The following is a 14,350-nucleotide window of genomic DNA, read 5'->3' as shown; positions in this document are numbered from 1 at the left end:
ATTATGTGGGGCTTGATGGTTGTGTATGTAACTGTTCAGCGACTGTACATCACAGCAGCAAGCCAGATGTGAGATAGGAGAGGAGCCCCCGATACACCGAAAACATGGAGGACGACCTGGTGTCTGAGGACGATTTCTGTAAGTAACGATGCCAAAGAGAGCGCGCGCTCTTAAGATGTCCGTGGTGACCACTTCGGGAAAAACGTTATACAAAAGCCATGTATGTGGCCTGTATTCCACTATTGGTTCGCACAGTAGGCTGTATGCCTTGTGTTGTGAATAAAATGCTAGACACCATTTCTGAACAACAATATTATTGTTCTGTTAATCGAACAATAACCAAACACGGTCCCTTCGCATATAAGGGGCATATAAAAGTGAGACAAGAGCGAAGGAACTTTAAGTTTCCTCAGTGCAAGACGAGCTGACTACTACACCAACGCGAGGAACTGCATCAAAAACCAGCAAACATCTTTTATGCACAATATATTTGTGCTTGATTTTTTGGGGAAATCGCCCAATGGAATAGTAGTGTTAACGTGGAAGTAAATGACAATGCACCATGTGAAGGATAATAATAAGAATGATATTATTAATCATAAAATTATTATGATTATTGTTATTATTGTTGTTATTATTATTATAATTTTTTATAAATAATAATAATAAAACTGGGAACAGTTAGGTTTCTCTACACTCTTAAAAAAAAGTTCTAATTAGAACCAAAAGTGGTTCTCCGCTGTGATGCCATAGGGGAACCTTTTAATGATTGGTTCTTCAAAGAACCATTTTTCAATGAGTTCTTTAAAGATCCTAATTGGGTTCTTGAAAGAACTAAAATTTAAGGTTCCACAAAGAACCGTTTGTTTATAGGTTCCCTGAAGAACCAGTTCAATTGGATGCTTTAGAAAACCCAAAGAGAACTAAACTAACTAAACAAAATTTCCCTCTGGATCAATAAAGTATCTATCTATCTATCTATCTATCTATCTATCTATCTATCTATCTATCTATCTATCTATCTATCTATCCATCCATCCATCCATCCATCCACACATACACACATACATACATACATACATACATACATACATACAAACATACATAATCAGGAAGATTGATAGAACTCAGCAAGAGTTTGTTGAAAATCTACAATTGTATTTTTTTGAAAACTAAAACCAGTTATTTTGAAATCTACCTGCTTAAACCAAATTCTTGCTCCTCGGGAAAACCCATCAAGTTTTTCCCTTAGAAAAACAACAGCACATAAGTGATGAAATTAAAATGATTTGAACAAATGAAATTGTAAAAGCAATTCAGTCCAGTATTTTATTTTTAAGAGTAACATTTGAATTAGTAGTTCAACCTCACAATGAAAATAGAGACCTTACCTTGACAACAGCATTTATCCCATTGTGTTGGTGATCAGAATGACAGTTTTAGCTTTTCATTACAAAATATGTAAAAGCAACATCAAGTTAAACATGTATGGTTGAACATCTAAGTAACCATCCAGGACACCAGTGGGCATTGTCTTTCTCAAGTTTGTGGGGTACTCAACATGGAAGATATGATAGAATACAAAGGCAGCAGCCAGGCCAAGGGAGATGTCCACGCTGCCATCATCAAGGAGCATCTAAACGCCATCCATCTTCACAGTGAAAGCCTGCTCTGTAGGAGGGAATTGTTTCATGCAGTCACTCATAACACATGTTGGTGCCAGATATACTGGATTCTGTAAAATACATAATAAAAGAATAGTCTGACACACTGCATTGTCTGAAAATGAGACAAAGTTCAAGCTAGTCAGCCTGCCCCCACTGCTAAATAGATCCTTTTGAAGCATCCTAAGTTCCTCAAAAATACTTTTCCACAGCAAAGTTATCTGCACAAAAACCATTTGTCTCCGGCACCTTGAGTGCTATGGACCGTTCCAGCCCCTGCACCATCGGTGCTCAGGCCCTAATGAATCTACATGAAATGTAGTATAAAATAGCATTAACTTTAAGGATTCACAGTCCATTTTTTTTAAGGAAGCTCAATAGACCTTTCCATACAGTTAGGCAAGGAGGCTGATTGATCAGATTCTGATGAATTAGAAAACAGAAGTATTATTAAGCACATCATCCATGACTTTTAAAACATGAATTTGAAACCCTAAAGTAGAATAAATGTTATGTTTGAATAATTCGAACAACACAAAACTCAAAATAATTACAGAACGCAAGACAGAATATTCAATAAACAGCTGTTGTGCGTCCCCTTTGAAGACTGATGGTAGGAAGAGTACTACAGCATTGACAATCTGGCCTGAAAAAAGCAAAGACATTGTAAAAGACAAAGGTGATATTCTCAATAACACATGCCATGGAACAATACATGTAAATTCATTAATATACATATAATTTTGTTTTTCAAATGATTACTTACCCTTTCTTGTTAACTGATGCAGCTGTGCAGACTGCAGGTCAAACAGCAGCGCAGAGCTTCACGCTCCTTCATGGTCTGCAGTGGTAATAATAACTTCCGGACTAGTTCATTACACAGTTTGAGCAAATCTGGCAAGAAATCACACTGATAATTATTATAAACAATATAATTGTAAAATATAACATTAGAATTGATCTTATTATAGTACAACATGAATTTGCTGTTCTCCCACATAAGTTTAACCTTTAAAATCTGCCCAAACACGAAATATATAGTAAATAGTATCAGTAATACTATCAACTATTGTGGGGAATTAATCATACACTTAGCCTTAAACATGGAGAAAGCAACTAATTCAGCACACTTTATTATTTGTTGAATTGTGTATCGGTCATGGCCTTCACGTCATTCTGTCATTCACGTCTCAGTTAACTAAGACTCCACCACAGATAAATAATGTCATCACATTGATTGACTGAATTTACCTTGACTGTAGATCTCCAGCTCCAGACCAGAGGGCGGGAAACAGACAAAATGGCGACGTTACATTCTTCTTCTCTCCAAAAAAGTGATTTAACATGAAAAGGTTCTTCCAAGAACCAAGGGTGGTTCCATGTGTTTTGAAGAACTCTTCTCTTGAATTCAGATCCACAAAGAACCATAAACAGCAAAAAAAGGTTCTTTAGCGAGAAAAGGTTCCCCAGAGCACTCAAAGGTTCTCCAGAGCACTCAAAAGTTCTCCAGAGCACTTTTGAAGAACCAGTTTTTCTTAGATTGTATAATATTGTAACGACCTAACCTTATGTAAAGTGCCTTGAGATAATATATGTTATGATTATCATGCAACATGCAATGACTTGCACAGCTGTACAATGCTTTCTATATGTATCTTCAAGGTGCAATGTATTAATGTTTAGCGCTTCATATCACTACAGCCCATAATACACAGGTGTAATGTTCAAGTCTTATACATCAAATACAAGGCAAATCAGGTTCTGTTGTGGCTTTTCACTGGCATGCAGAAAAAACTTTGAATGTTTAACCCCCTTTTTGTTTGCCATTCCTCACAGTGCTGTTGTCAGAGAAGGAGTTCCATGATGCCGTAAAGATTAATAACACAGGGAAAATGCAGGAACTGATCAAGAAGGGTGTGGACATCAAGGCCAAAAATAAAGTAAGCTTGCCGACAGACAAACATGTCCACCTTTCTGGGCCTTGCCAGTCATTGCTTTCAAACACAGCATGTGTTTTCACAGCAACCTTGTTATTAGATGAAACTCACAATCAATGCAGACTTCATTCAAGAGCTTCTCATCTTCTTCTCTGTAATTTGTGCATCTTTTAATGTTATTAATTATTGTCCTACTATTAAATGTCACATTACCTGCTGTGAAAAAGGTCTTAGTGCAGAATGACTACTCCAGTACTCAGTACTTGTTGTCTCCTTAGGGGATTTAACTTTTCAATGACTGGTGAACGTCAGCTAAAATGTCATGTTTTGACAGGTCATTCATTTTAAGCCCAATTTACAGCTTTAAATTCAAATTCTCACTCATCTCAGACTCTCTGTTATGCAGTTTCTCAGTTGAGCATCTGAATTCCGATATAGTGTAGTGGATATTTTACTAAGAAGGAAGAATGAGCCGACCCTCTGGAAGTAGTGTAATTTTTCCCCTTTCAGAGAGTCGGACTCAGTCCTCCTTCAATATACAGCCCCATGCATTTTCAAATCCTCCTTCTTAGTGTTTACATTCTCATGATCCTTTGGGTTTTTATTGTCCCTATATGTGTCTCTTTACTGATCCTCTCTGTGTTTCCATGATGCTACACCATTTCAGTAGCTGCTATGTTGTGACTCAAAGTTCACTGGGGATGTTAAAGATGCAAAGAGGGAGAAATTGCATATAAGATATATACCTAACTTGGATGTCTGCTGAGAGGGTGTAGATTAATTCCATCCATAGAGCCATCACTGCCCCTCTAGCTGATGAAATGACTACTACCAGAGGGCCGGATTAAATTCTTCCATTTTATGGCAGTGTATTGTTCAGGAACAGCAGCATCTTGCCATGTCTCAGCCCAAGCATGATATCAGATTTATTAGGCCATCTGAGCCATATTTATATAGATAGTTTCATCATTCAAACTTGAGTTTTACTTTACAAGGTGAAATGTATGATGTTGTAACATTATACATTTAGATGTTGTTATAATGTGAATATTTCATGTAACAACATGAATATATCTTGTTATTACAATATTTCAATATTTCACGTTATAAACTTAATACTGATCTGTTTGTCTTTTTCTGGCGTGGCAGCATTACGCTTCTGTACCTTTTGACAGCAGATACTTTAACTGACATTGCAGAGACAGTACATTAATATGGCAAAATTGGACACAGCTGTTGAAGGTACTGTGGAAGTGCAGTCACTGGTATGACTTATGAGTCCACCCTTAAATGCAATTAGTTACAGCTATTGTGGAACTGCTATTATAGGCAAAGAACAAGCTATATGTAACCAGTGAAAAAGGTCACATGTAAACAGAGGGCTGAGGTGTCACTGAACAGGTGCTGCTACCTGCTAATAGGTGCAGATGATGAGCATAATTTCAAGGCTCATTTTTAAATAGCCAGTATCTGAGGTGTGCATGAACTGTGAAGCCATGTCTGTCTCTCTGTCTATTGGTCTGTCTGTCTGCCTTTGCACAGGTAGACCGTAAAGCACTACATTGGGCGGCAGGAGCTGGGAATGAACAGGCTCTTCGACTCCTTCTGGACCTTGATACTGAAGTCGATGAGAGGGACATTGTACGTACACAAATGTGTGGGGTTATATTTCTGGAAATTCATTCACCCTTTTGATATGGCAGACTTACAGTATATGTAGCTGCCTTACAGATTGACATATTTCTGATGTTTGAGTCTTGTATAATGTATAATGTAATATTTAAAATTTTCTTTGAGTTGTATTTTTTGTTGTCTCAAGATGTGTAAATATTGCTGTTAAGATTTCTTAAAAAAATATTTGCCATTGCTCCTGTGTCTTCCTAATAGCAGTATTTTAAAATAAGTATTTACAGTATTTAAATCAAATGCCTGTTGCTTACCTTTATATTTTTGTTGTGGTAGGTGTATTCATCTTGCTTGTTAGTTTGGCTCAGTATTGGATTCAGAGTCTCCAAATATCTTATGATACTCCATTTCCTTCAGAAATATGTTATTTTAGTCTTCAGAATCTCCACACAAACATTTGAACTGTTATACGAATTTAAACTCTAAATAGACAATAGACAAAATAGGTTTTACACAAGGGATATCTATGCCATAAGATCTGAGAAGGTTTGAAAACCAAGGGTCCAAACTTCAAAGCCATAGGTGTCAACATCATTTGTATGCAATGTAGCAACATGTGATATCCAAGTGGTTGCAGGCTGCTTGGACCCTGATCATTGCCACTTTCAGCTATATTTATTTTTATTAGGGCGCAAGCACAGACGATGACATTAATCATCGCTCATATCATTAAGTACATACTACATATTTTTCAAAAAAAAATTTGCCAGAAAGGAAGCTAGTAATTTTAGGGTCAATTTTCATATTTCAAACACAAATCTGAAGCCTTTAGGATGCACAGAAACTCAGAAAACTTCGCACTAATGTTCAAACTAATAAGTACTTTAATTTGATTTCACTATTGGCCACTATAGGCATGGCGCTACAGTTCCATATAGCCCCTAATATATTTTTGGGCATTTTTGGATGGCTAGGAGCAGGGACGTGCACAGACGTTTTCGGGGGAAGGGGCTCAAGTGAGAAAAAGGGCACTCCTCATAATTATTTATAAATTATTATTTATTTTGTTTATCACAAGAGCAGACAACAACAAAGGAAACAATGATGCATCTTGATGTATTTCAATGTATCACATTCACAATTTCCTATATTTCTGCACATGGCTGCGTTTTTATCAGTTATTATTAGTTAATAAAATTAGTCAAATATGAACTTTTATTTAGAAAGTGCTTTATAAAGTATTATAGACTGTTACTGTTATTACAAGTGTGCTGTAATTTACAAAATAAGGTTTTCAATTCATAAATCAGATTACAACAGTAAGTCTATGACAGTGGTCAGTGCTCTTCACACTGATTTGACATTCATTCAGTTTAGACCTGTGTGCTGCACCTAAGGCTTAAAAGGACAAACTCTGATAACAGTCTTTACTGTATCAATGGTCCCCCGCCGAATTATTCAGCGACGGGACATCACTAAAAACTGCATCGAAGCAGAGTTGTCGACTTCGCGATGCATCTACTGTGCAGGAGACATGGAGGGAGGGAGGGTAGAGACTAAGTCTAATCTCCCGACCTGATATTTTGATTTTATATTTAATCAATATATTTGTTGACAGGGAACCTGTGCACAAACAGTATAATAGTCATTTATTAAAAAACAATTAAATAAAAATAAAAAAGCACCCCAGAAAGAGGGCACCTTCTCTCGAGGAAGAAAAAGGGCAGGGGCTCAAGCCCCCTTTAAAGTCTACGTGTGAATGTGTATGGCTAGGAGTGCTTAAAAACTCTTGAAAATGATACACATCAATAACAAGTGGTGTCTTGGGTAATGGCGTAGCATAATTGCTTGAGGGTGTCCCCTAGAAAATTACAATGAAGTAGCATCTCTTTGAGGTTTCTCCTGCATGTATAAAACCTGGGGCCTGTACTACAAAGCAAGTTGAACGTACCCAGGATATCTTTCCGAGATCCAGCTGGACTTAACCTAACAATCACAGTCAGGCTAAGCGGTCACATGAAGCTGGTTATCAACTCGATAAGTCAATCCAGGTTTTCCTCATCAAGATCTGAGCTTGTGCACATAAAACGGGTGTTGTTTACTGTATATGACCAATCACACACTAGGACAAGTGAACTGGCAGCAGAAACACATATTTAACAGAGAGGATCAAACTGTTATGTAATAAAAATAGTAGGAAAACAAACACATTATCCAGGCTAAAGGAAACACAGTTACAGCTGCTAAAGTTAGGAAGAACAGCTGATTGTGTGAATGTGTATATTACGGAGCCCCCCGATGACATTTGGCGAAAAATATATTACATGACCACGACATAATAATGGGCTTCATTTACTAACAGTGCGTACACACAAATCTGTGCTTAAACCGTGCGTACGCACGTTTGACGCACAAATCTGGGATTCATCAATATGTTCGTACCTAAATTTGTTCGTACTTTGCGAATAAATTTAGAGCTTCCTCAGACCATGCCTATGCACAGATGATGAAGGCCCGGCTGTCCTAGAAAATGTAAACACACACCCTTTTAACTAAATGCATAGTATATTAAAACTCCATTTATTAAAAAAAAAATAGTAGATAGACAGCAATAATTTAATTTATTCATGCATTAACCAAATGTATAAAAAACTATGAAATTGACGCCCTTTCATCCTCATCATCTCTATAAAAACCTGCTGAATTCATATTAATGTTTATGGATAAACGGGGCGTCGCTTCTTCTGCAACAATGCAGTTAAAACACCGCGTTTAGTCGTAATCTGCGGGAGGAACTCTTCTGTCTGCAAGAGTGTGTGTGTGTGAGTGTGTTCGTCTCTGTCCCTATTTGGTTATTAATCGATGATGTCGATTAATGTCTTCGGATCGTTCCGTCACTTTAACCCGTATGTCCTGACTGTGCGCGTCACGTTACGTCTCGTGTTGTGTAGCATGTTTAAACGTAAATGTGTCTCATAAACTCTGGAGTGAATCAAACACAAAGTAAACATCAGTCCTGTACGTGTCCTAATAACTTGTGATCAGTGATGGTGTTTATTGTTAAAGTGTAAAGTGAGCGCAGGGTAGAGGGAGTGAGGAGGAAATAGACAGAGAGACAGAGACACAGGACGACCGGACCTTTAATGTGCGTCTGTCTGATCCTGAAGCAGCGGTGTTATAATTGTAGCCGAGCGTTTCCTTCTCTTATACTGTCAGGCATCAGCCGAAAAAGGACAAGAAAGATGCTTATTGAATCAGGACAACACACCCGTTTATTTTCCTTCACTCGTCAATTCTCTTTTCACAGACCAGAACACACTTCCGTTAGAACCCATTCAAAACAAGAGTCCCAACCTACGCCTGCTTATAACAGGAAATACCCACCAACCTTCCAAAATAAAACCACGAACAGTCCCATCATAATACAGTTTCTGTGTCTCATGAGCACTGGTACTAAACTGCCTGGCGCTGCCAAAAGCAGTTTCCAGCCTCCTTACCAGAGAGGCTACGAAGTCAGCGTGAGACAAAGGCAAGTCCAAATTCACCACCTGAGGAGACACTAACACATCCACCGAGACAAGTAGCTTGGGACCCCCCCATCGGCGCCCGATTCTTAGGGACAGGGTCCCTGCGGGTCTGACAGGGGACGCACTGCTCATACCACTGCCGAACATCCTTAAACATACAGGGCCAGTAACATGATTGCCTCGCTCATTCCCAAACCTGCTCTGCAGAAAAATGTGCTGATGCAGGGTCTCCATGAAGGTGCTGCAGCACATCAGGGATAAACGAGGAGGCCACAACCACCTGCTACTGAGTGCCCCTGTGAGAGAGGAATTCACTGACCGACAGAGCACTCCATTCACCAGAGAAAGATGAGGATATTCAGTCCAAAGTTTACGAAGCCACAGAGAGCTCCCTCTCATCTGCCACGCGGTGGTCGAGACCCTCTCACCATCTGACTTGCTGTCCATTTCCTCATGCTGCCCCCTTGTGGTGGAACTAGGGATCTGGGGGTTTTGCAAGGGTGACTGAGACGGTGAATTGCCTATCCTGGAATCGCTCGACTGCCTGTCCAAGTCCACGACATTCACTTGGCCAGATGTGTCCCTTGTGGTGTTCCTCACGGTGTCATGCTTATGATCCTGAGGTCGACGTGATAGAGCATCCGCATTAGTATGCCGTTGTCCAGCCTTGTGCTGTATGGCCCAGTTGAAAGGGTCCAGCTCCAGTGTCCATCTCGCTCTTTTCCCTGTGGGGTCATGGTCAATTGACATGCCTCGGAGGCCCAACAGAGGCTTATGATCCGTTATGATAGTGAAAGCAGCCGATCCAATGTAGTGTCTGAACTGACGTACGGCCCAAACTACAGCCCACAGCTCCTTGTCAAAAGTGAACCAGCGTCTTTCGGTGGCAGCGACTGACCGGCATACACTACCACTCTCTCCAATCCATCCCTGTCCTGTGCCAATATGGCCCCCACAGCGTCCATGGAGGCATCCGTATACACTTTAAAGGGGCAGTTGAAATCAGGCATGGTGACAACCAGAGCAGATAAGAGCACCCCTTTAAGATACACAAAGGCTGCATCACACTCGACTGTCCATTGGAAAGGTGTGTCTTTACATGTGAGGCTGTGCAGAGGAGCCGCACGCTGGGCAAAGTCCCTAACAAAGTTTCTATAGTAAGAGCAAAGGCCCACAAATGCCCTCACTTCAGTTGGAGTCTGTGGAGTAGATCACGTTCTGACCTTGTCATGTTTTGTGGGTCTGGCTGCAGGCCATGGCGAGACACAACATGCCTCAGGAACACCACATGATCTCGAGCCAGATGGCACTTCTTAGGATTCCTCAAAGGTGGGGCTGTATATCAACACATCATCGAGATACACCATACACATGTGCCATGGGAGCCCTCTAAGCACAAGCTCCATCATGCACTGAAATGTTGCAGGCGAGTTGGTCAGACCCATCGACATCGAACGCCACTGGTAGAGGCCCCACCCTGTTGTAAAGGCAGTTTTCTCCCTGTCATCCTCAGCAACCTCAACTTGCCAGTAGCCATTAGAAAAGTCCAACGTGCTACACCACATGGAGCCTGCTAATGCATCCAATGAGTCATCCACCCTGGGAAGGGGGTGGCAGTCTCTCACTGTTACGCTGTTTAAGCGGTGATAGTCAATACAAAACCTCCACTCTCCATTCTTTTTTTCACCAGAATGATGGGTGAGGCCAAGGGGCTGCAGCTCTCCTCTATCACACCGTCAGCTAACAAGGCCGTAACCTGCCTATCTATCGCCTCCCTCTTTTCTGGTGAGGTGCGATATGCACGCTGTCGCAGGGATGGATGATCACCGGATTTGATGTGATGTTCAATGAGCCTGCATTTGCCAATCACCCCCTTCGTTGTACTAAATATCTCCCTATATTCCTCCAGCAGCTCCATCAACTGTGCCCTCCCCTGCTGATTAGTTGGGGACTCCCTCAGAGACACAAAAGGCACATCCGTGGATGAGATGGTGGAGACCGTCTCCGCTGGGGTCCGAGGGAGTGGTACCAGCTCCAATTCAACGGCCGACAAATGCATGCCTTCTCTTAGCACAATAACTCTGTCTGTAGGGTTTAAGACACGGGTTGCAGTGACCCCATTTTTCACCAGTGTCACAGTGTGAGCCACGACAAACTCACTATTCTGCTGGAGATTGGGTGCTAAATATCCCACAAAGTCTGGTAGCTGGTCAACGGGCCCGGCTGGAGATACACTGACAGGAACTATCATTTCACTGAGGGGGGGTAGGTTCAGGGCAGTGAAGCCAGTAACATTACAGCACTCAGTAACCAGTATCAGGAATAATTGTGTCCCACAACTGCAGTCTGCCACGGGCAAAATCCAACAAGGCGTGGTTAGGAACAAGAAAGTCCAAACCTAGCAGTGCTGCTTGTGTAGATCCCCTAAGCACATAGAAAACCTGCTGCCAGGACTCATTACCCAAGCGTAGAGTGGCAGTTATGGTGCCCAAGGTGACCCCTTATCTCCAACTTAACCTGCTCTGGACAGAACAGGGAGTTTTTATTACTTACATACACATTGTCCCATGGTCTATACTTGATTCACAGCAGCATATTGCATGTATCATGGACGTTCTCCAATGCCACACAGTAGACACAGGAAGTGTCTACTCAGATACATTAAAGGGGACATAGCATGCAAATTCCACTTTGTTAGTGCTTCTACACGTTAATGTGGGTATCTGGCATGTCTACCAACCCCAAAACTCTGGGGAAAAAACACTTGCGCGTTTTGTTATGGTTCCTCTAAGTCAGAAACGTCATGCTTGAGCGACTCGATTGAGCTTCCTGGGTTTTGTGTCGTAACAATGCACTGGAAGTCTCCCTACATGGCCTTGGCCCACCCCCCACCTCACCCCCACACCGCCACACAGCCAGCAGTGTGGAAGACTTCCGCAGTGTTCAGCACTACTGTAACACTGGCACAAACACACAGAGCCCCCCCACTCGTTATGCCGGGTTTACACCGGACGAAGCGCCGCTGCGAGGCAGCGCAGCGCTGTTCTCAAGGGCGCAGGTCAGCCCCATAGACTGTATATATAAGGTCAGCCCGCGATTCTGCTTTCTCCGCTTGTTGTTGTACCCGTTGAATGTCGGGGTTTGGGGGTAAATGATGGTCTTCATAGCCCCCCCCCCACCCCTCTCTTTCTCTCTCTGTCTGTCTGCTTGTGTGCTTGTAGTGGATGGGCAGAGGGGGACATTTAATTATGTGATTGGGAAAATTAAAACTCCAGGACAACAGAAGGGGAATACAAAGTATGGGATGCATATTTGATAATTTATATCATATAAAATATGTAATTTATATATCGTTTAAAATCATGGGGGGAGAGGGGAGCTGGCTCATTAGCATTTAAAGGAACAGGCACTCAAAACAGGTCACTCTGTGGAGGGCTGTTTTATACAAGGTAAAAAGGATGCTGTTTTAAATGATCCTTGTGGTATTTTGACCAAAGTATGTTACAGACATTTCATTAAGACCCCAAGGAACCATATCAACTTGTGGTAAAATGGGCATGCTATGTCCCCTTTAAGATAAACAATGTTAAACAATGTATAAAATGTTATAAATCTTTGTTTACAGTTTGGCATGAATGCACTGCTTCTGGCATCCTGGTTTGGTCACCTAAACATCTTACAGATCCTGGTGTCCTGTGGAGCAAAGCTCAACTGCGAAAACAAAGTAAGATGTACAATTTAATAAAAGTATGAGGTTTCTGTCTCATCGATATCTCACAGTGAGTGTGTGTGTGTGTGTGTGTTGTAGGATGGTCTAAGTATGCTGCACTGTGCTGCTCAGCGAGGCCACATCAGAGTATTGGAGTTTATCATGGAGGACCTTGAAGACATCTGTCTGGATAGAATGGACAAGGTTACTCTGACATGTGTTTCTATTATTTCTTACAGTGCTGCAGGTCTCAATTGGTGTATACACAGGACAGTATACTGCATGTATAGCAGCTACTGTGTATAACCTGTCTCTCTGACCAGTCAGGGAAGACAGCTCTTCATCTGGCTGCTGAACATGGACAACTTGAAGTGGTGGAGTATCTGATTGGAATGGGTTGCTCCCATGGTTTGAAGGACAAGGTACACACACACACGCACACACACACACACAATCAAATCAGTAGTTGTGCTCAAATCAAAAGCAGACACACTGGGCTGATTTAATCACAAGAAAACAGTTGTTTTCTAATAACATATTCATTATTTAATTTTATATTTCAGTCTTTAATCATTAGGCTGCCATGACCCCACCTTGGACAAACATTTCAGAGTGTTTAAATCATACACAAATATCATTAACCAGGATCTACTTCCAGCAACTGACTCAAAAACAAATATTTTTCCACTACTGCTTGGCTAAGGTAAAACAGATATGATAATATCATCACATGATAAAACTGAAATTGCCACTATGCCAGTCAAGATGGGATGTTTCGTTTCATACAAATTGACCTGTAGAGCAGTGATCGTTCAGATCATGACTACACAATGTCATAGTATTACAATACAGTAATACAGTAAATCTCAAATATAATTTTTTTTCCCACAACATGTAAGTCTTGTATTTCCACATTATGCTACTTCATACTTCCACTCTGATATATTTCAGAGGGAATTATTGTATTTTATAGCCCATTTATTCGACAGCTTTAGTTCCTTTTAAAATGAAGATTTCACACAACAGATAATATAACAAGCTAGAGTTAAACAAGTTAAAACACATTGTTTAAGACTAGTTGAACATGACCTCCACCATGTAAACTAAAGTAGCGATCGACAATTGGATCAAATCGCAAGCCAAATTCGTTGCCTGATCATTTTGATCATTTGACTTAATTGAACTGAGACAGAGACATTTACAGGTGCTGAACTTCGTCATGGCAGAAACATTGTATGCCTCATTTATCTATGTGTAGGCAGACTATCTGACGATGGAGGTTATGGGTTACTCACACTTCTCAGCCAAACTTTCAGGTCTCTTCCACCAGCGGGCTTGTGAGCCATGATGCGGTCTTGTGGTTGTCCCCTTCGGCCTCAGCTCAGATGCTGCAGCATGGTTTCAGTTCACAAGTGTTGAGGAAGTGTCCCTGTGCATTGTGAGATGGTGTAGTGAAAGGGAGTCTGTGTTCTGGGTAAGGAAGTTTGTTGGGTGGCCACCTGAGCGCTGCCGTTGAGTCTCTCTGTATATTGCCCAAGGACACTTGGGCATGCATAGTGGGGAAACAATAATATTCAGCATCACTTCTGGTGTGAAAGGCAGAATTGTAAAAATTCTTTTATATTTATCTGTGTTAAATATTCATGAATTCAACTGAATACATTTTGAATAATTAACTGGCACTCAGTAGAGCACATAACTCCACCAAGTCTCTTTGAATTCAATCACGCCACAGAAAATTGCACACATCAGTCACCTAATTATGTCTTATTTGTTTTCATCGAGATTAATGAATTATTCCCTGGGAAAGTGGAGAAAAAAAAAAGTTCCAGCCCAGCTGATTTCAGCTCAACACACTGAGGAGGTTGATGTGTAAAGAAACTGCTC

The 14,350-nt window shown here is 41.0% G+C and overlaps 1 protein-coding gene across 4 annotated transcripts in view; it reads left to right on the top strand.

Moving 5' to 3' along the window:
* ankdd1a (ankyrin repeat and death domain containing 1A) overlaps positions 1-14,350 on the top strand; it is a 44,853-nt gene continuing 30,503 nt past the window's right edge. For 2 of the 4 annotated variants that reach the window (XM_035153420.2, XM_035153417.2), the window contains exons 1-6: positions 7-138; positions 3,501-3,604; positions 5,144-5,242; positions 12,380-12,478; positions 12,563-12,667; positions 12,787-12,885. In XM_035153420.2, coding sequence (XP_035009311.2) covers positions 105-138; positions 3,501-3,604; positions 5,144-5,242; positions 12,380-12,478; positions 12,563-12,667; positions 12,787-12,885 — 540 coding nt within the window. In that variant the 5' untranslated portion in view covers positions 7-104. Of the gene's footprint in view, positions 139-3,500; positions 3,605-5,143; positions 5,243-12,379; positions 12,479-12,562; positions 12,668-12,786; positions 12,886-14,350 lie in introns of all 4 variants that reach the window. The other 2 variants (XM_035153414.2, XM_035153419.2) reach the window with 2 other exon arrangements.

This window comes from Hippoglossus stenolepis, chromosome 1 (genome assembly GCF_022539355.2).
Source record: "Hippoglossus stenolepis isolate QCI-W04-F060 chromosome 1, HSTE1.2, whole genome shotgun sequence".
NCBI lineage: Eukaryota > Metazoa > Chordata > Actinopteri > Pleuronectiformes > Pleuronectidae > Hippoglossus > Hippoglossus stenolepis.
Note: the sequence above shows the minus strand (reverse complement) of the source record. Positions and strands in the feature narration are given on the sequence as shown.